Below are 18,901 nucleotides of genomic sequence, written 5' to 3'. Positions count from 1 at the left end.
CTAATTCACATCGGAACAATTGCGCCTTCGTACAAGAAGTGTGTGTGTGAGAGAGAGACAGCGTGCGAGAGTTTGTTCTCTCTTACTCTTAAGAAATGATGACGAACACACTCAATCACGACAAATCGTAGCGCTGAGACACTGGCACAGACAGACAGAAAGAGAAAAAGAAAAAACACGACAGACAGACGCTGACTGCGAACAAACTCTTATATTCAATGACCAGTGTGTGCCGCCGGGATACGATTTGTCACGATGCCCAACCTCAAGAAACCCAAACACGAACAATATTCGGTGTCCAAAGCCACGGCTCAGCGGTGGTTTTCTCTGAGTAGCAGGAACAGATCTCGAAGGCTATGCTCTTAAGGCCTGTACGCGACGCAAATAATTGTGGAGCAGTAAATACGCTCTGGCTGCCTTGTTTTGGACATTGCATATACTCAAGCCGAAGTACGGTATTTAACACTTGGTAGTTTTTTTTTTTTCGCAGAAGAAAGATAACTTTGACTTGATGTGTTTTTTTACAAAAAGGACGTTAAAGAGAAATGCTAAATCAGGTAATGCGGTTAAGTATTCTTTGAGAACTCTGTTTCGTTAATTAGGCCGCATAATGTTAACTATTAGAGGAATAAAAAGAAGGAGAATGTCAAATCTTTCAAACTTCGCATAAAATCCTCGGCGTCGGTACATTGGTGTGACGTCACAAATTTCAGAGTCAACTTGGAGGAAAGAGCATTGAAATGCAGGACAGTGACGAGAGGAGACAGGCATGGCGCTGACTAACAACCAAATGCTATTGCGGTTCGATGTAACGCAATGTGCAATGCGTGTCCACTCATGTACAAACCAACCAAATCGAAACAGCTATTGCAAGTGCAGGATTATTTTTTAGGATGGTTGTGTCATGGTGGCCCAATACAAGTTCTCAAAAGGACCTAAGTCATGTTTTAGATTCTCTTGGAATACAATTCAGCGGTTCTTATTACCTATAACAACAATTAAGCAGGTCTGAGAAGGCACAGTCCAAACTGATGACGTCATGTCGTGCTGGTCGCGGCAAATTATGGACGGTATCGACACTCATCTTTCCTTCTTGAATTTTTTTTCTCACTTAAGAAGCCTCGTCCCAAGGTAAGAGCGTCCTTTTCATCGGACATTTTAGAAGGGTAACTGAATCATTCGTACCGGAGTATCTTTCTCTTGAGTGTGCCTGTATGGAATATACAGGGTGTCCCAGCTATCTTTAAAGCTTAAGAATATGCAAATGCCACGTAGCTAGACAGAACCAAGGTAATGTTGTTTGCCGTCGCTTGGATGTAATGAAATTTTTTTTCATTCCTTCTAGATAGATGATTAATCCTAAATAATCAACTTCTCAAATATTATAATTAGGCGAAAAGTGTCAATAAGAAAATTATAGAGCGACATGAAAAACTCCCCATACAGCTTTCTGTTGCTCAATTCGTACTACATAAAAGTGTTTTTCTTAGCGCAAAAGTGTACATAGCCTGCAAATGCACGCAACATTGCCGCGTGACTGGCCACTCGAGCCGCTTTGCGTGTATTTTTCGGTGACGCCAGGTGCTGGGGCGTGGGCCAGACAAGCATGCCAAAGCCTTGTCGAAGCTGCCGGACACAGCGGGGACACGACCGATGTCGTTGCTCTCCAAAGCACGCCTGCTTTAGCCGGTCGCGCTGCCAAGTGTCTTTTTTACGTGCGCTCCATATAGACATCGTGTTTCATGTTCTTCGTCTTCTGAGCTATCATTCCCTCGTCCGCTATTGCGAATCCTGACACAAACAAACAAACAAACAAACAAACAAACAAACAAACAAACAAACAAACAAACAAACAAACAAACAAACAAACAAACAAACAAACGAATGCAATGGTAGTACTTCAGATCAATTGGAAGTACAGCTGACCAGCGCAGCGGCGATTTTGAAACATAGGGGATCTTGGCCCAACATCAATTAATTATGTTTTGTTTGTTGTTCAGTTGTAATTGTACTGCCCTCGCCATGACAGCATCATCAAAGTCCCAGTCGCAAAAAAAAAAGAAAGCTTGGCAGCATGTTACGGACCTATAACACGTGAAGGCTAAAGCCATGCTGCACACTTGGTAATGCGCCGTCTTGCATCGTCGCGTTGTTGATTTCGCCGTTCGGCTTGTCCTGTTCGTTTTCGACGCATAGCTGCGGCTTCGGGCACTCGTATAGCGGGGTAAAATTCGAGGCAACGACGGTTCTCTTCGACTTTACGTTGCATCCTCTCAGCAGGGGTCTGTAACGAATGCTGCTATGTGTGTTGTATAGGTCATTTCACGGAATTCACGCACTGTTCACTTCACTCTGGTGGGCGCTTGTTGCGTCAGCCTTAAGGAGATATGAACCATTGCATTTTTTGCTTGCTTAGAGGAGTACGAGCCATTGCTGATGATGATAGTTATTGTGCCATCGGACTGGACGATGCGTTCTTTTTTTTTTTAAAGGCCATCGGAGGTACCAGCCACTAAAGGAAATGCTCATGATATACAGCGTAAGCATAGAGAAAGAAATTTAACAAGAGGGAACACTCGGCGAAAACTGGCAACAGGAAGCACGTCGCGCCTATTGTCAACCCGATCCGTTAGTTGATGCGAGCATCGGAAAAAAATAATGTGAAATGAACTTACAGACAACGTTTTATTTCTGTTATTCTTTCCCGCTAAAACTAAAAACTTTTGCGTATAAATGAAATTATAGTTCGCAACTTCTTTTTCTTGCGTCACCTAGCAACAAGCTAGCGGCACGCCAGACCCGCCATATGCATGCGTCATTCGCCAGACACGCCCCCGAAGCGAGCGAGGCCGGCTGCGCATGTGAAGCTCGCCTGCTCGACGACGCGTCTCTTTCGGACGTAGCCCGTTTGTCGGACTCCCGGGGTTTTCTTGCGTTCCGTCTGCATTTCGACACGGCACCGCTTCACTACTGGAGTACAGCGAGGTGAGGAATTTTGTTTGACAGTCTGTGACGCACTTCAAGCACATTTACGCTTACTGTACAAAACTGAAGCTATATAGTGACGCAGTTATCGAAAAACAGCTCTGCCGTCCAGGCCTAGTTATTCTGAGTTAATTGCTCATATATTGGGAGATGTTTGCGACGCTTTCTATGAGCTCAAGCATTATTATAACTTATTTCGGTAGTTTTCGGGCACGCTCGCCGCACCTGGCTTTGTGACGAAAAGCACCTCGGTTGTGTGACGCAGTTTCGCGTGTACTGAATCTTACCGGGACAAGTTTTGGTGCTTTCTCTGATCCTAGACATTCTTGTTACTAATTTCGCCACTTTTTGGGGTACTTTTCAGGCACAGTGGCCACGCTCGGCGTAGTGGCGCAGTTAGCGAAAAGCAGCTCGGCTGTGTGCCGCAGTTAGTTTCGCGTGTACTGAATCTTACTGGAAGAAGTTCGTGACGCATTCTGTGACCCTCAAAATTATTGTAATTTATTTCGTAACTTTTTGTGATACTTTTGAGGCATGCTAGCCACGCCGGAGGTAGTGAGGCTGTTAGCAAGAAAGCAAGTTAGCCGTGTTGAGTTAGTTTTGAGTGTACTGAATTTTAGTAAGACAAGTTTGCGACGATTTTGATGGCCCTGCAACAACATATACTTTATTTGGGTGCTCACGCTTGTAGAAAACGCGACGATCGATTGCCAAGAGTGATAACACGGAAGTGTGTTGTTAGCGCCGGCAGGAGGCGTAAAACATAACGCCGAGGAGCTCAAGAATTTGACATGACTGTCTTCTGAGGGACTGAAAAGAGGCTTGGCACCTACGAATTTGTCTTCAGTGCGTCTAGATAGGCATTATGCGAGCGTGTAACATGGTCTGGCTGAGAGCCTGTGTTGTAGCCACCTCTGTGTACTTGGCGCACCATCGCGTCAACTGAGGCCAAGTTGTTTTGGAAACGCGCAGTCACCCGTGTATTTGTGATCTTAAAGAGCAGGAAAAAATGCCCGGGAAGGAAGGGATGCTTGAAAATCGGATGTTTTCTTCAGATTTTATGGCATTGTTTGGGAGGAGACTATTTGCTACGAAATGTATGTAAAGGTGAATTTATCTGTAATGCCGCTTATTCACTACTTACGCACGTTTCGCGTCTACACGCAATATTCTTGTAAGGTCAATTTACCAAAATTATACATGCTTCCAATTTAATTTTTTTCAGCTGATGGCATTCGGTGGATCATCGTACGGTAGCGATTGCTGCTTACCTGGTGCCACAACTTTGGATGAATGCACAAGAAGCCCGGAACGAGCATTTATTTAGAGCAGAATGAGTATTTCATCATTTCAGAAGACGTCTTGCGTTTTCTTTACGAAATTGCAAGTGACACAGATTCGGTAGAGGCTTGGAAAGATTGTTCGCAATCTTTTTTCCTAAATAATAAAATGATTCCGCGCCAAGGCCGAGCGTAATTCAGCAGTAGAAGCGAAAAAAAAAAATGCCGCACCGATCAGTGGAGCCGACGTGGCGTGTACCGGTTGGTGTTCAAAACGCGCGCGCCCAAAACCGAAACCGGAAGCAGTTTCTCCCATCCGATTGGTGCGTTGCAGTCAATTCGGCAGCTGGGCTCTATGTGAGTGCCCACTGTTGAATCTCTTTCTCTATGGGGAACCAGCGCTGGAGTTTCGACGAACATGCAGCGCCGCCCTCTTGGATGCGGCCGGAAGTTTTCAGTAATACAAACAAATAGAAATGGCAGCAAATGTCAACGACACCGCGGTGCGTGAAAGTGAAACCATAGGTGAAACGCGGAAAAAGAAACTTCGAGGCCGGCGGTATTGCTGTGTTTTTAAGTGCCACAACCAAGAAGGCTATGATAGCAGCGTGTCTTTTTACACATTCCCTTCAAAGCCGTACGAGTTAGAGTGGCGGCAACGTTGGATACAAGCTGTTCGACGTGCTGGGTGAGTGTGTTGAATTTTAAAGCGTGACACTTAAACAGGTGGGACTACGCTTGAACTTATATGCTTAATTTGTTCGACAGGCCTGACGGCAAGCCATGGCAGCCGAATGCGAACACCAGAATATGCAGCCGGCACTTCTTCGGCAATGCAAAGAGTAATTGCATGCACCATCCCGCCTACGTGCCAACAATTTTTCCTTCAGCATACCGCTGCACGGTTCCATGCGACCCTTCGGCACCAACAGAGCGTTACCACCGGTGAGGTTTTTTAAAGCAAAACTACGTGTCATCGTTGTGGGTTGTGTTAAATTAGGCATCGAGCGATCGCGCCTCGAGAAAGCCGCACCGTCAACTTGTTGCCGAGAGGAGCGGAACTTGCACGACGCGCGCGTAAGGGCCCGTCAGGCGGTTGGAAATTTGCGCTGTGTTCGGCTACTGTGCCAGTGAGCAGGTGTTTGACAACCATAAAGGCCAAACTGTTCGTTTTATGCCACTCGTCATCCACCGTTCAAGGCCGGCTGATCCCGTTGATAACGCGGACGATCGGACGTCGCCCTGGCCACGAACGATTGCGGCCGCCTTCATTATTTCTTGGGCTATTTCTGCATTGCAGTAGAAACGATGCAAACTGTTGATTTATAGTAAAAGCCTCCATGTACGCTTCGACATCTCAATACACCACCGCTGCTTGGTACGTTCGCATACCCCAGTCGCTTAATTGTACGCAGCCGACGGTTTTGTTTCCGGGCTATCGCGACACCTAACTCCATTTTATAGTTTATTGGTTTCAACGATACAAAGACTGTAGCTGCTGACGAGCTGTTAGTTAGCTTTCAAAGTCCAAGAGTCGCCTTTCGACTAATCTTAAATGTCTTCTTCATCAACCTATCACATTAATGTCGCGTTGATGCAGTGGGGGATGTCTTTAAAAACCGTACATACAAGCGCACCGATTCTATGTTTTTTTTTTCTTACCAGATGGGCAGAGCGAGCTCGAGCACGTGCGAAATCACCTACGAATTGCCAGGAGCCATCACAACAAAGTGAAAGGAGGGCAAGTGGAAAACAATGTTGCATTTTGGTTCAGAAATCACAGAAAAATTTATTTTTTCCGTTTACACAGGACAAGGACACTCACAGTTTGGTTGGAGGCTCCAATCAGCAGCAGTTAATTGACTTTTTCCATTTATACAGGACAATGACATTCACAGTTTGGCTGGAGGCTTGTATCAGCAGCAGTCATGCCTTGAACCGCCAAATGGACACAGTAGCCTGGAGCTGGTACGTTCACCGTTTGCTGGAGCTCGATTCATATTCTCTCTCATTTGCGACTTTCAGGTTGAATGCAATCTTGAAGAGGAGCACATTGAGGCATTAGACCTTACAGTGCAAAAGGTGTGCCAGAAAGAAGAATCAGCCACACCATGCTTCATAACACCAGCAGGAAATTTGCCATGCCTATCGCACTGTGCTGCAGGACCAGACTCTAGGGTTTGCTTTTTTGGGGGATTCGACACAGTTTCCTTAACAGCCGGTGCAGTGAGAGATCTCTGTGGCGTTTCAGACAATGTTTTCTCGCTCCTGTTAAGTCTCCTGCCTCACACGAGAGATAAGGGTACTGATGTCAGCCTTCCGAACAAACTTTTAATATTTCTATTCAAAATGAAGCACGGAGTGCCTTTTAGTGCAATTGCAGTAATTTTTGGCATTCATGAAACAACAGCAGCACGAACGTTTCATGCAGTTCTGGGCACGCTTGCGGGTGCTACAAGAAAGTGGATATATAAGCCACATATGCAAGTGATACGGGATACACGTCCAGAGTGTTTTAAGGTCAACTATCCTGACTGCACACTCATTGTCGATTGCACTGAAGTGCGCACAGAAACACCATCAGAGGTGAGGCAACAACATGTCCTCTACTCCACGTACAAAAGTGGCTTTACATTGAAATTTTTAGTTGCTATTGCCCCCTCTGGCCTCATTGTATTCAAGTCCAAATCCTATGGTGGGCGTTGCTCAGACACACAAATCGTGCTGGAATCAGGATTCCTTGAAATAATTGCTCAGCATGATGTTATTCTTGCTGATAAGGGTTTTCCTGGAATACTAGCAGGTGTAGCAGGTAAAAGTGCCGTACTGATTATGCCACCATTCTCAACTGGCAACCAGCCTTTCTCACCTGCAGAACTGCAAGAAACATACAATGTTGCTCAAGTGCGCGTGCATGTAGAGAGAGTGATACAGCGCATAAAAACTCATGGAATTTTGGAGCACCGTATTCCTGTCAGTTTGATTCCTGCCATGAGTGAAATTTTTCATATGTGCTGCATTTTGGCAAATCTGCAAAGTCCAATAATTCAAAGCAACACAAAGTAAGGTGCTTTATTTTCACTGTGATACACAAGCACAGAGTATAAAACATATTTTTGGCATAAGCACTGCTACCACCTTTTACAAAATTGTACTATTTAAAGGCCAACTTCCCCACAGAGATTTTGAAAAATATTCCGGTCATGTATGTTTTTCATCATTTTTGGCAATAATAAAAAGCGGACCAATCCATTCGTGTAAACATGTGTAGACTTATGTGCCTAGCTTGCAAACACAATACTGCTGTTTTGCAGGCAAGCACCATACAGAAATAAATTACTATGCTTTATTTTTAGAACATTAAGCGCAGTATGACACTGAAGAAACTGCTCATAGCAGTGATATTTTAGCCAGCTAACATAGTAGTGCCCAGGTCACCAGGAAAGCTAGCAGCTTTATCTGCGACTCTGAAATTATAAACTTGGATGAGAAATTGTAAAGCAAGGGGACAGCACTAGGCTGAACAAATTTGCAAACATATCTAAGAAGCTATGGTGTGGCTCTCAACCACCATACAAACACACACAAAAACATGGGAGACATCAATTAAAATTAAAGGAGACGTGATCAGGTCGACAGTGCCTCAAGGCTACATTCACTACAGGCATCAAAAATGGCTTAAACACTGCAATTGTGAACTAGCCTCAACTGTGCAACAGCAGAGGCTCTCAATAAGGAAATACAGTGCAAGCTTACAGATACAACTGAAAGAATCACTGCAACTCCTTCAGTGACAGAATGGACATGTAAAAGCCATGGCAGACGTTCGGGATCTTTTTGATGCAGTCTTTCATGTTGCAGTTATAAAGCGACAATAAGCAAAGAAATTGGTGGTAATAAAGCATTGCTGTTCACTTGCAAGTTCCTGAAAGCCAGGCAATTTCAGAGGAAGATTTCAGACTAAAACCAGCTTTTGCCATCAGGTAGCTCAACAGTGTTTAACACTCTAGCAACTTCCTTAAAGGGCCAACAAGTGCAAAAAATGTGTCATGAAATGGTGCAAAGGAAAAGACGATGATTTATATTGATAGAAACAAGGATGCTGTACATGTTTTAAGTAGCTATTATAATTTTAAATTGGCACAGAAATCGAAAAACACTTTGTCACTCACTGGAAGTGAAACCTTGATACTAACATACTGTAGGCAATTGAGCTGTTAATAAGTGCAGCATAATTTACAAATCAGCCTTTATATTACACAGACCTAGGGTCTGTATCCAAGCTAGCTGGTACAGTGGAAGGTCGAGACAGTAACACGTTTTGGTAAGGCATGTATCGCAATAACAATGTATTTTGTCATTCTTTCCGCTGTCTGTTTTTTATTTGTGCTTTACCTGCCTGAAAACCACAGGCACTTTATTCTGTGAGTACTACAAGGTAAAAAAGGCATGCATAATGGTACACATAGATGCTTTTGTACACACGCGAATTTGCATGCAAGTAACCCAAGTTCTGTGGTCCCCCCTATGAGATACAATATGACATCAACTATGCCACAAGTGGGCCAACTCTGCACACTGTAATCAGTAAATCTGCACACTGTAAGTTAGGAAAAACACGTAATAGGAAGTATACTGCATTTCAGTACTAATAAAAAGACCAGTAACCGCGTACACTAGTAGAAGGTCACGTGGCAGAGCTCTTATGCAGCTTCATGTGTGTGCCATGTGGTGCGCGAAAGGTCATTTTTCGCGACTTTTAGTGATAGGTTAAAAAAGTAAATTTCCAAATTTAATGAGAGAAACATGGCTTGTTTTAGCCACTATGATAGGGAATCATTCCATAAGCAGGGTTATCTGATTTCATGTGCTGAGCAGCTGTATGTACCTTTAAGAGCAAACTTACTTCCTGCAAGCAGGAATCTGGTCTAACGCAGGAGCTGCTTAATGTAGTACGTATAATAAAACGCCTCCAACCGAGGAATGTTTCGAGCAAGGAAGTCTTCATCTCTGTCAACAACTATAGTAATATCTTGCTTGCTTGTATAAACAAAAAAGAAACATTCTGTAGTGTTAGTGACATACATGGCAACCTGAACCTGTGAATAATATGGGTGGCTGCGAGGCAACTGAAGCATTCCATCATGATATGTCACATAGCTAACATAGCTTTCGCACAGAGCATGATCTATGATTATGTCATCTTTACGACTGTAGGGGCACTTGATTTCAAGCAAAACGACACCACTGGTTGTTTGGAAAAGGCCATCGGGACTTGCACAAAGCCATGGCTGACAGGGGTGAATCACAACGCCAACCTGCAAAGCATATTTTGTAAAGTTAGCAAATAATATGTACAACATGCACGAACACCATATTCAATATGTTTTGTCCAACAGTCATGCTTTCAAATATCAGTAGCAACCACCGTGTGTGCAGCAGTGGCTGTGACAGTTTCAGTATGTGTGAGCCAGCCTCAGTGTACAAGCACTTCGATGAAAATGCATTACGCTGATCTATAAATGTGCTAAGGGGAAAAATGATCGGTTTTACTTTTATTCCAGTAATGCATAGTGGAGAGGGGGATAGAGAGACAAGGGCAACACTGCCAAGCTCTACTAATTACCCACTCTTGCAGTGTATATTCTTTCAGCTTGCTGAGTAACGTGCTCTTGTGGATGAAATTCAAACTTGCCCTTATCCATTATGAACTCGCTTAGCAGTTCCTATAAAAGCACTACAAAAAACAACTTGATGCCTGTATTAGTAAACTGATAGATTAGTTAGTTGTACAATATTAAAATGCATTATGTGACAACGTAGTTACCACCAGAACAGCAATTGGCCTCCCTGGTGCAGTATTCGGCCACAACCTCCCTGATGATATCTACAATTGATAGACCTCAGTCCCCAACAGCTGCGGAGCTACTGACCAAGGAGGCGGTCAGACCTGTATTGCAGCAGAGGGTGCTAAGAATCTCTGGGTACGAACAGGCCGCCAATGGAAACTGACCCTGTCAACCTTTAACAGCCGAACTCTGTCGAGTGAGGCTAGCTTAGCAAAACTCTTTGAGGAACTATCGGACGTTATTTGGGATATTATTGGCCTTAGCAAAATTAGAAGAACTGTTGAGGCTTATACATTGCTAAATACCGGCCCTGTCCTCTGCTATAAAGGTCTCCCTGATAAGAAGCAATACGGGGTAGGATTCCTAATCCACAAGGACATGGCGGGCAACACTGACGAATTCTACAGCATTAACGAGAGGGTAGCACACTTGACATAAAAATTGTAACAGTGCCAACACATGCATCCACAATGGACGAGACACAAGCGCTTGTTACTTAGTGGATGCATGCATTGGCGCTGTTACAATTTTTACGTCAAGTATGCACCAACTCATCCAGAAAGAAGTTTTAATGAAGAGGGTAGCAGTAGTCGTAGCAGTAGAGGTATAGATTAAAGGCAGCAAAAGCCTACACTCCAGCATCCAGCGACGACGATGAAGAAGTAGATCAGTTTTATGAAGATGTTGAATTAGCGATGAGAAAAGTGCAGATTCGGTATACAGTAGTAATGGGTGACTTCAATGCAAAACTGGGGGAAAAGCAGGCAGGTGAGCAGGCAATTGGCGACTACGGCGTCGATTCTAGAAACGCTAGAGGAGAGATGCTGGTAGACTTCGCCGAAAGCAATAAGCTGAGAATAATGAACACCTTTTTCAGGAAACGTAGCAACATAAAGTGGACCTGGAAAAGCCCTAATGGTGAAACAAGAAATGAAATGGATTTCATACTTTCTGCCGATCCCAGCATACTGCAGAATGTAGATGTGATAGGTAGGGTAAAGTGCAATAATCATAAGTTAGTGAGGGCTAGGATTCACCTCAGTTTGAACAGAAAAAGAGTACAATCGCTCAAGAAAAAAACAGGTCAACTTAGAGGCAAGAAGGGTAAAAGCAGACAAATTTAGGCTGGTACTTGCAAACAAATATGCTGCCTTAGAACAGAGATGGTGATGATGACATAGAGGCAATGAATGAAACCGTAACGAAGCTGGCGTCAGAGGCAGGAATTGTAGTGGGAGGCAAGGCACCAAGGTAACCAATAGGCAAGTTCTCCCAAGTAACAAAGGACCGAATAAAGAAACGACAAAGAATGAAAGTGTCCAACTCAAAAGATCAGATAGAATTCGTGGAACTGTCAAAACTGATCAACAAAACGAAAATAAGTGATGTTTGAAATTATAACGTGAGAAAGAGTGAAGAAGCCGTAAAAAATGGACGCAGCCTGAAATCAGTGACAAAGAAACTTGGCATAGCACAGACCAAGATGTATGCACTGAAAGATAAGCAGGGTAATATCAGCAATCTTGAAGGTATAATAATAGCAGCGTAAGAATTCTGTACTGACCTGTACAGTACCCAACAGCCTCGGGAGTACTCTATTCGAAACAATACTGAACAGTATACAGAAACTCCTCCTATATCTAGAGATGAGGTCAGAAGGGCCTTGCAAGACATGAAATGGGGAAAAGTGGCAGGAGATGAAATAACAGTCTATTTAATCAAAGATGGAGGAGACATAATGCTTGGAAAAATGGTGGCTCTCAATATGAAGTGTCTATCGACTGCAAGGGGCCCAGAAAACTGGAAGGACTGTAAAAGAGAGAGTGTAAGAGTGGGGTTTAACGTTAATACGTAGAAGACAACGATAATGATGAATAGCTGGACAGCGTTATTACAATTGCTAGTGGTTGCAGTGGTGCTGGACGTTTCTGCGCAGGCGCGAGTATGAGCAGGTGCGAGAGAAAATCTGGGGGCCTTTGCTTCTTGAATATGTGAGTCTGCCTAGGCACTACGGAGGAGGTTTCTTAGCGTGTGTTGTATGCGTTTGTCCCCTAGGCATGCCGGCATTAAGAAGTGCGGTCCAGTTTGTTTACGCTCCGCTGCTGGCTGCTGGCACGGTGAGGCAGTGGACACGGACGCCCCATTTGGTGATCGCTGTGTCTGAAGGGGAAAGGTTCTGACTGGTGTTGTATAAGTCATGGTGTTTTTTCGTCGGGACGATAGATTGCATTTTTTACAAGCACTGCTCCAGGAGGGCACATGTAACTGGCAAACGGAGGCCTCAGGAGAGCACCTGAGGTTACAATAAAGCAGGAGGCGCAGGTCTCCAGGGCACCCAAGGGGTAGCGGGGGGATCAAAGCTTGAAGCAGGGTGGCCCATGGATAACTCGGCGAGCCCCAACCCACAGACCAGTCTGGGTTCCAGCTTTGATGTCCTCGTTGCCGCTTTGGTGTCCTGGAGGTGCAACCAATAATGCGAAATAATAGCACGTTGTTTCAATTAGTACAAAAGACGATTGAATAAATAATTACATCCAGCCACCAATTTGCGACACTAAGTTCAGCACTACCACACCCCGCAGCTTCTGCCGGCATGCCTAGGGACAAACATAGAACACGCGCTAAGAAACTCCCCCGCAGTGCCTAGGCAGAGTCGCATTTTCAAGGAGCAAAAGTCCCCACATTTCCTCTCTTGCAACCGCTCTTACTCGCACATGCGCGCAAACATCCGTCATCTGCGCAAGTGCCACGCCCCGCTATACCTACGAGCAATTGTAGATACGCAGCCGAGCAAGGGAACAAGAGTTCAGGCTCGCCAGTCAGCCTCTACAGTCTGTGAAGGAGTACGTTTACCTAGGTCAACTAATCACAGGGAACCCTAACCATGAGAAGGAAATACACAGAATAAAAATGGGTTGGATCGCATACAGCAGACATCATGAGCTCCTGACAGGGAACCCTAACCATGAGAAGGAAATACACAGAATAAAAATGGGTTGGATCGCATACAGCAGACATCATGAGCTCCTGACTGGGAGCTTACTGTTATCACTGAAAAGAAAAGTATACAATCAGCACATTTTACCGGTGCTGACATATGGGGCAGAGACATGGAGACTGACAAAGAAGCTTGAGAACAAGTTAAGCACCGCGCAAAGAGCGATGCAATGAAGAATGCTAGGCATAACTTTAAGAGACAGAAAGAGATTGGTTTAGATCAGAGAGGAAATAGGTATAGACAATATTCTAATAGACATTAAGAGAAAAAAATGGCGCTGGGCAGGTCATGTAATGCGCAGATTAGATAACCGTTGGACCATTAGGGTGACAGAATAGGTCCCAAGAGAAGGGAAGCGCAGTAGAGGATGGCAGAAGACTAGGTGGTGCGACGAAATTTGGAAATTTGCGGGTGCTAGTTGGAATCTGTTGGCGCAGGACAGAGGTAATTGGAGATCGCAGGGAGAGGCTTTCGGCCTGCTGTGGACATAAAGTAGGCTGATTATGATGATGAACGTAGTTACAAACCTGGGTTACTTTGGCACCAATTTTTTTCTCGAATGTTGCCCTTGCTGTTGGTTCCATAGCAGTACCTTCAGAAAAGTAGAAAAAAAATGCAGATGCTATGTGCACGAGTTCAATGTAGCAATACTTAGAGAGCCTCATGCTCATTAATGATATCATGGATTTTGCTCTGAAATCCTTCCATAAATCACTTGTCAGTAGCAGTGTTGAACATTTTTAGTGTGCTAAGCAGTTATGAGTGTATCCCTTTTAAGTCATGGCCCCTGGTAACATCAAACTTAGAAGTGAAAAGGAAGAAAAGGTTCATGAATTTTCGTTGCCTCGAACAAAGAACCTCATGACTGCCAAGCAGGTCAACACAGCTAGTTGGGCGAGTTGAGAATTGCAATCGTGCATGTTCATGTGCTTACCAGACATTATAGAAGAGATGACGAGACACGGGTAACACGCCAGCTGTGCGCATCTCATTCTTTCTTTTGTCGTCTACTGAGCACATCTACACACTAGCAAAACTCTGAAACAAGTGCCCTACCAGTACACCACAGCTACTTTTCATTCCAGGTGAAATACAATTATACAGACAGGACTGAAGGAATACTACATGATACACAAGCATTGGCTTACAACTCAACATTTGATGAAAACCCAGTGGAGTACAGTGCACGCACAAGGCCAGCCATAATCACTCTTGCGAACATGGTAATCAAACATTACATGCAAAGCCAGCGTCAGATATACAAGAAAAATAATTAGCAAAAACTGTGTATTGCGCATGCCCAAGGGCCATATCTGCTTCTCAAGACTTTATTTTTCTGTCAGTGAAACGATGGCATGCTAACACGGACATCCAAGCCCCAACCCAAGCATTGCTGCCACTTCAACCTCTAGTTGCTTCTTTTCCTTAGCACACCAAGTAATGAACATTTCTTTTAATTCACTACAGCAGCCACATGCCTTGTGGTGCACTGGCAAATCGGCCCCACCAGCAGAGAAATGTGACATTGCATGCCTCCTTAGCTGGTATTCAGGACAATGACCTGGCTAATGAATGTCACCATGATGTTCTATGTATGACTGTATCTTGGTGTATATATATTGCTGTTTGTGTACTGCACTATCATCAATTGTTGCTTTCATGCTACCGGTATGCACCACGGAAAATAAAACAATTTCTTGAAGCCTACGTCTCCCTGTGTGAATACAACAGACACCAATATGTTGGTTGCCTAGATGCTTACAGGCTCACAGGGTGTATGTATAGGCACATGGCATTCAAGTTCAAATGCCTGCACAAGAATCTACGGCTGTCATAATCCTTGCTGTATGTTCCCTTGTTAAAATGTGCATTTCTAGAGGAACTGTTCCTCACTCATGCACTTAACGGAATACAGAGCTACAAATTTTACTGTCACTGATAACCTGATCCACGCTGCAGTAGTATTCAAGCAAAGACCAATCTTTAGTAGTGCATATGTAAACATTTGTTCAGTTGCATGATTGAGGTGTTCCTAATTGATGTAAAGCGGTATATTACAGTGGATTACAGTGCTTAGTGCCATCACTGGCTCAGGGCTGCTGCTTTAAACCAAAATTTATTAATTTCTATTACATGTCAAGTCCATCAAGTCATTTATAAAAAAAAATTGGGTGCCTACCATACATCAGCGCCGGAACAAGTGGTGTTTTGGAGTTCTGCAGCTGCTCGGCCAGGGACTCGAAGGCCTTTTGCCTAGTCAGGATGCGGTGTGCGATGGAGCTTGATATCCTTACCGACCTTTCTTTGTGCCAACTGCAACACAAAAAGTATCAGTTAAATTTCATGGCCAGTAATAAAACGTAGAGCACATTCTGAAAGCATGCATCCATGCATGCACCAAGAAAGAGTATAGTGCACTACATGTTCTCATGCAGCAGAAAAGGTAAGAAAAGGAAAACATGCGAAATTTCAGAAATGTGCAGTGCTTTGTTACAAACCGGGGGCATTTTCCCTGCATTATAGTTTCAGCTGCTGTCACGGTTGCCTGGGAGCCTGTACGTGCCACTTTTGTGGCAATAAATTGCTGCTCAATTGCAGTGAGTGAGGCACACTGTCCTGCTGTATAGTGAGGTAGACTACACTCCCAGATCAACACCTCTTCTACAGATAATACGTCAGCATGGAGTGCTGCCTTTGAAATAAGGTCTTCTAGGACGTCTTGCACGTCTCGTTCAATTCGCCCTTGCTCCTCACTTAACAAAGCTGAATTCATTACACAGTTTATGTCGGGGAAATGGTGCAGAACATAGGATGGCGGTTCTTCTTTTGGGCACTTGCCACCAACATACAGGGGCTTGTACTCTGCAAGAGATAACAGCTGTGAACTACATGTTTAATAAACTAAAAGCACAGAAATTGCAGTGGCGACAGCTGCAGATGCAAAAGTATGATCAGTATTTAGTGCAACAATATAAAACATGATTGTGATTGAGTACAGACATAGCCAAACTTGTGCTAGGCATACACACATACCGACTCCATGCTCAGAAAATGCAGGCTAATTAGATATGGCACTGTTGCATTGTCAATGCAGTGGCGTCCCTACGCAAGCGACAGGACCAGCAGCTTAGTGCTGCTGACCCCCCCCCCCCCCTTCCTGCATACCCACACACATACACAAGCTTCCACATGCACATAGCTTCCTTCCACATATGCTTAACATCATGCCCAAAACCAGCTAGACACCACTTTGACCACGTTAATGTCGACTTGTCAAACAGGCATGTAAATAAGAAAATGAAATCGTGTTTCGAAAAGGCTTTCAATTTCCGCTGTACCGAGAACCAGTAGTTCTCCACGCCACATTTTTGCAAGACAAAATGTACAGTGTACCTCCAAAAAGCTCTTCGATGGACTCCCTTCGAGAAGTGTCCGGCTTAGAGGACGGCCGACCCCACCCTTGAGGGCGATCAGTCGAAGACGGCGCGTCGGCCTCGTTGACGAACAGGACGACGGCAGCTACATGTTTGCAACCGCCACCAAGGCCGGCCTTGCACGTGCACTGCGCACCCAGTATTCGCCGCTGCGATGACAGCTGCCAACGCAAAAATATATTTAGTCAAACAACTGAAAACGTGATTCTTACCGCGCACAGACGTAGCGAAATTTGCGTTAGGCATACATGAGATAAGCAGCGCTCGAAATTGTTTAGTTTGTGAGGCTTCGCTACGCCGCGTAAAACTTAAAATTAATAAGCATATGAAGTCCGTAAACGCTGGTCAAACTACGCAAGACACCAATCTTCGCGGTCATGGTGAAATTAGAAAAAGCTTAACGAATATGCGCGCTTACCTGAATGTTGACGTCGTACGTAGCTTGACGCACTTGCGAGTGGCATTTCGCCACCACTTGTGAATCGCCATCAAAGCGTTCCAGGGTCTCCTCGACGTCGTAAGCGTACTTTGCAGCGCACAACTTTCGGCCCTTCTCAAGTGCACTAGCACGGAAATATTCGTCGATCCCGGCCACTTTTCTAAAACCGTAGCGCAGCACTACGGGTGCCATGCTGCAGCCGCGGAGGTGGCGTCGCAGTTTTTGAAACCTGTGAAAATGTTGGAACGCACCACGACACAACAACAGAAACAAGCGACAAAAACGTGCTCGCGGTGAGGCCCACAACACTCACGTCGCCGCGGCGGGCAGCGGATATGACAGCATTGCTCGCACAGTGTGTGTTACTGAAAAATGCATTTCCGTCACTACAGACGGCGCTATCCCGTTATTTTTGGAGCGCCATCTGTCGAGAGCTGGTTCTCCATGGCGTAAGAATCCAAGCTGGCTCCCCCACATGTACAGCTGTCCTGTGGGGAAGCCCACTTAAGCGCACCTAGCAATTCACGAAGCGGGTTCGTCAAGATTGTTCAGTGTCACCTTAAAACTTTGCCCACAGATCCTCTAGTGTGGATAACGTAGGCACAACTGAGAGCTGGTGTATTTTGTAAATAATCATGGTAAGCAGTAACGGCTCAAACAGGGAACACGTAGACGAGAAATGAAAGAAAGAAACACAGAGGCGCCTACAGCGGGTACAGCCAAGGCCCGCGCGCGATGGCTGCTAAGTATCAAAAAGCAAAACAACGTGCGTCAAAATGCCGAATATTTACTTTGAAACGTAACTATAAAATATAATGCTACCTCGCACACGCCTTACGCAAATAGACAACACTGTCAGTAGTTTTCTTCACCAGCAATTCATAATTTTTGTTTCTCACGCCATGTTTTTCTCGCTCCTTGTTGATGGCCAGGCAAGAATTCGTACTATTGCGACGGTGAAAGCTGACGGTGACGCGTTGCGACAAAGCTCGCGTAGGAGCCGTCACCGGGGTCCTATAAAAAACTATTCCAATATGCTTTTATTCCAATCTCATTGAAAGGCTTGAGGCCACATTGTCAGCCAAAGCCGGAACGCAAAGTGGAACACTTCGAGATGGCTGGTTTTCCCAAGGAACTCAAAACCTCCGCGGTTGAAGGCCTTTTAAGGGAGGCATAGGCTGGAAGACATGTTTGCCAAAATATTTCAAGTCGGCCAATTGTGTGGTCCGTGGTCCACACGTACAATGAAATCCACTGCTGTGTAAAGCGCATGAGCAGCCGGCTTTGCGCTGCAAGGCGGCACCTGGCGGCAATTTCTGGCTCAGAGATAGTGTGCCCAGGAACATGCATAGCGTAATTACATATGGAACTGTTTTTGACGGGTGGCGACGTTAAAAAGCGCTTTTGTTTGCCCGGATTTCCACTAGACCTGATGGCTCTTGCGGCACCGCAAATGCCATAGAATGAAGAGTATGGACTGATAACGTGCGCCGTTCCCTTCGAAACAAATGAAGAGCCCTAACAGATTGTTAGAGATAACAAAGGCACTTACGAACATCAACTCTCGTTAAACGCAGCACACGCAGGTTTGCATGTTTATCAGGGCGCGCATGCTCCTGGGCACACTGTCTGAAAACCAGCAACCACAGGAAGGTATCGCCCCCCAGAGCAGAGGCTTTTAACGCGACAGCGTTAAGGAGTTCGTGTCGCAGAAAAGCCGGTATCGTCAGTGTCGGCGTCGGCGGCGTTGGCCGTGAGCGATAAATCCCAGCAGGCACTTCATGAATAAAAAACAACTTGCAAGATGGGCTGCGTGGGAATCGAACCAGGGTCTCCGGAGTGTGAGACGGAGACGCTACCACTCAGCCACGAGTTCGATGCTTCAAAGCGGTACAAAAGCGCCTCTAGTGAATGCG

General features: G+C 45.0%; 3 protein-coding genes across 14 annotated transcripts in view; 1 reads left to right on the top strand and 2 right to left on the bottom strand.

Annotated features, from left to right (window-relative positions):
• LOC135913786 (putative protein kinase C delta type homolog) overlaps positions 1-18,901 on the bottom strand; it is a 725,274-nt gene that overhangs the window by 188,835 nt on the left and 517,538 nt on the right. The gene's annotated exons all lie outside the window — the stretch shown is intronic.
• LOC135913783 (uncharacterized) lies at positions 5,872-9,565 on the top strand. The gene is made up of 3 exons (XM_070541424.1): positions 5,872-5,886; positions 6,147-6,233; positions 6,291-9,565. Exons 1-3 carry the CDS (start codon positions 5,872-5,874, stop codon positions 7,329-7,331), a joined length of 1,143 nt encoding a protein of 380 aa, XP_070397525.1. The 3' UTR covers positions 7,332-9,565.
• Positions 15,366-17,564, bottom strand: LOC135913785 (uncharacterized). The gene is made up of 4 exons (XM_070541423.1): positions 16,965-17,564; positions 16,506-16,707; positions 15,889-15,974; positions 15,366-15,425 (listed from the first exon to the last, which is right to left on the bottom strand). Exons 1-4 carry the CDS (start codon positions 17,175-17,177, stop codon positions 15,366-15,368), a joined length of 561 nt encoding a protein of 186 aa, XP_070397524.1. The 5' UTR covers positions 17,178-17,564.

The sequence above is a fragment of the Dermacentor albipictus genome, chromosome 6 (genome assembly GCF_038994185.2).
Source record: "Dermacentor albipictus isolate Rhodes 1998 colony chromosome 6, USDA_Dalb.pri_finalv2, whole genome shotgun sequence".
NCBI classification, from domain to species: domain Eukaryota; kingdom Metazoa; phylum Arthropoda; class Arachnida; order Ixodida; family Ixodidae; genus Dermacentor; species Dermacentor albipictus.
Note: the sequence above shows the minus strand (reverse complement) of the source record. Positions and strands in the feature narration are given on the sequence as shown.

Excerpts from the sequence above, each read along its gene's own strand:
- LOC135913783 (XM_070541424.1), top strand. Across the intron at positions 6,234-6,290 it reads GACACAGTAGCCTGGAGCTG|GTTGAATGCAATCTTGAAGA; the intron begins GTACGTTCACCG and ends TGCGACTTTCAG.
- LOC135913785 (XM_070541423.1), bottom strand. The coding sequence starts at position 17,177 with ATGGCACCCGTAGTGCTGCGCTACGGTTTTAGAAAAGTGGCCGGGATC. Across the intron at positions 16,708-16,964 it reads CGTACGACGTCAACATTCAG|CTGTCATCGCAGCGGCGAAT; the intron begins GTAAGCGCGCAT and ends TTGCGTTGGCAG. Across the intron at positions 15,975-16,505 it reads CATCGAAGAGCTTTTTGGAG|AGTACAAGCCCCTGTATGTT; the intron begins GTACACTGTACA and ends TATCTCTTGCAG.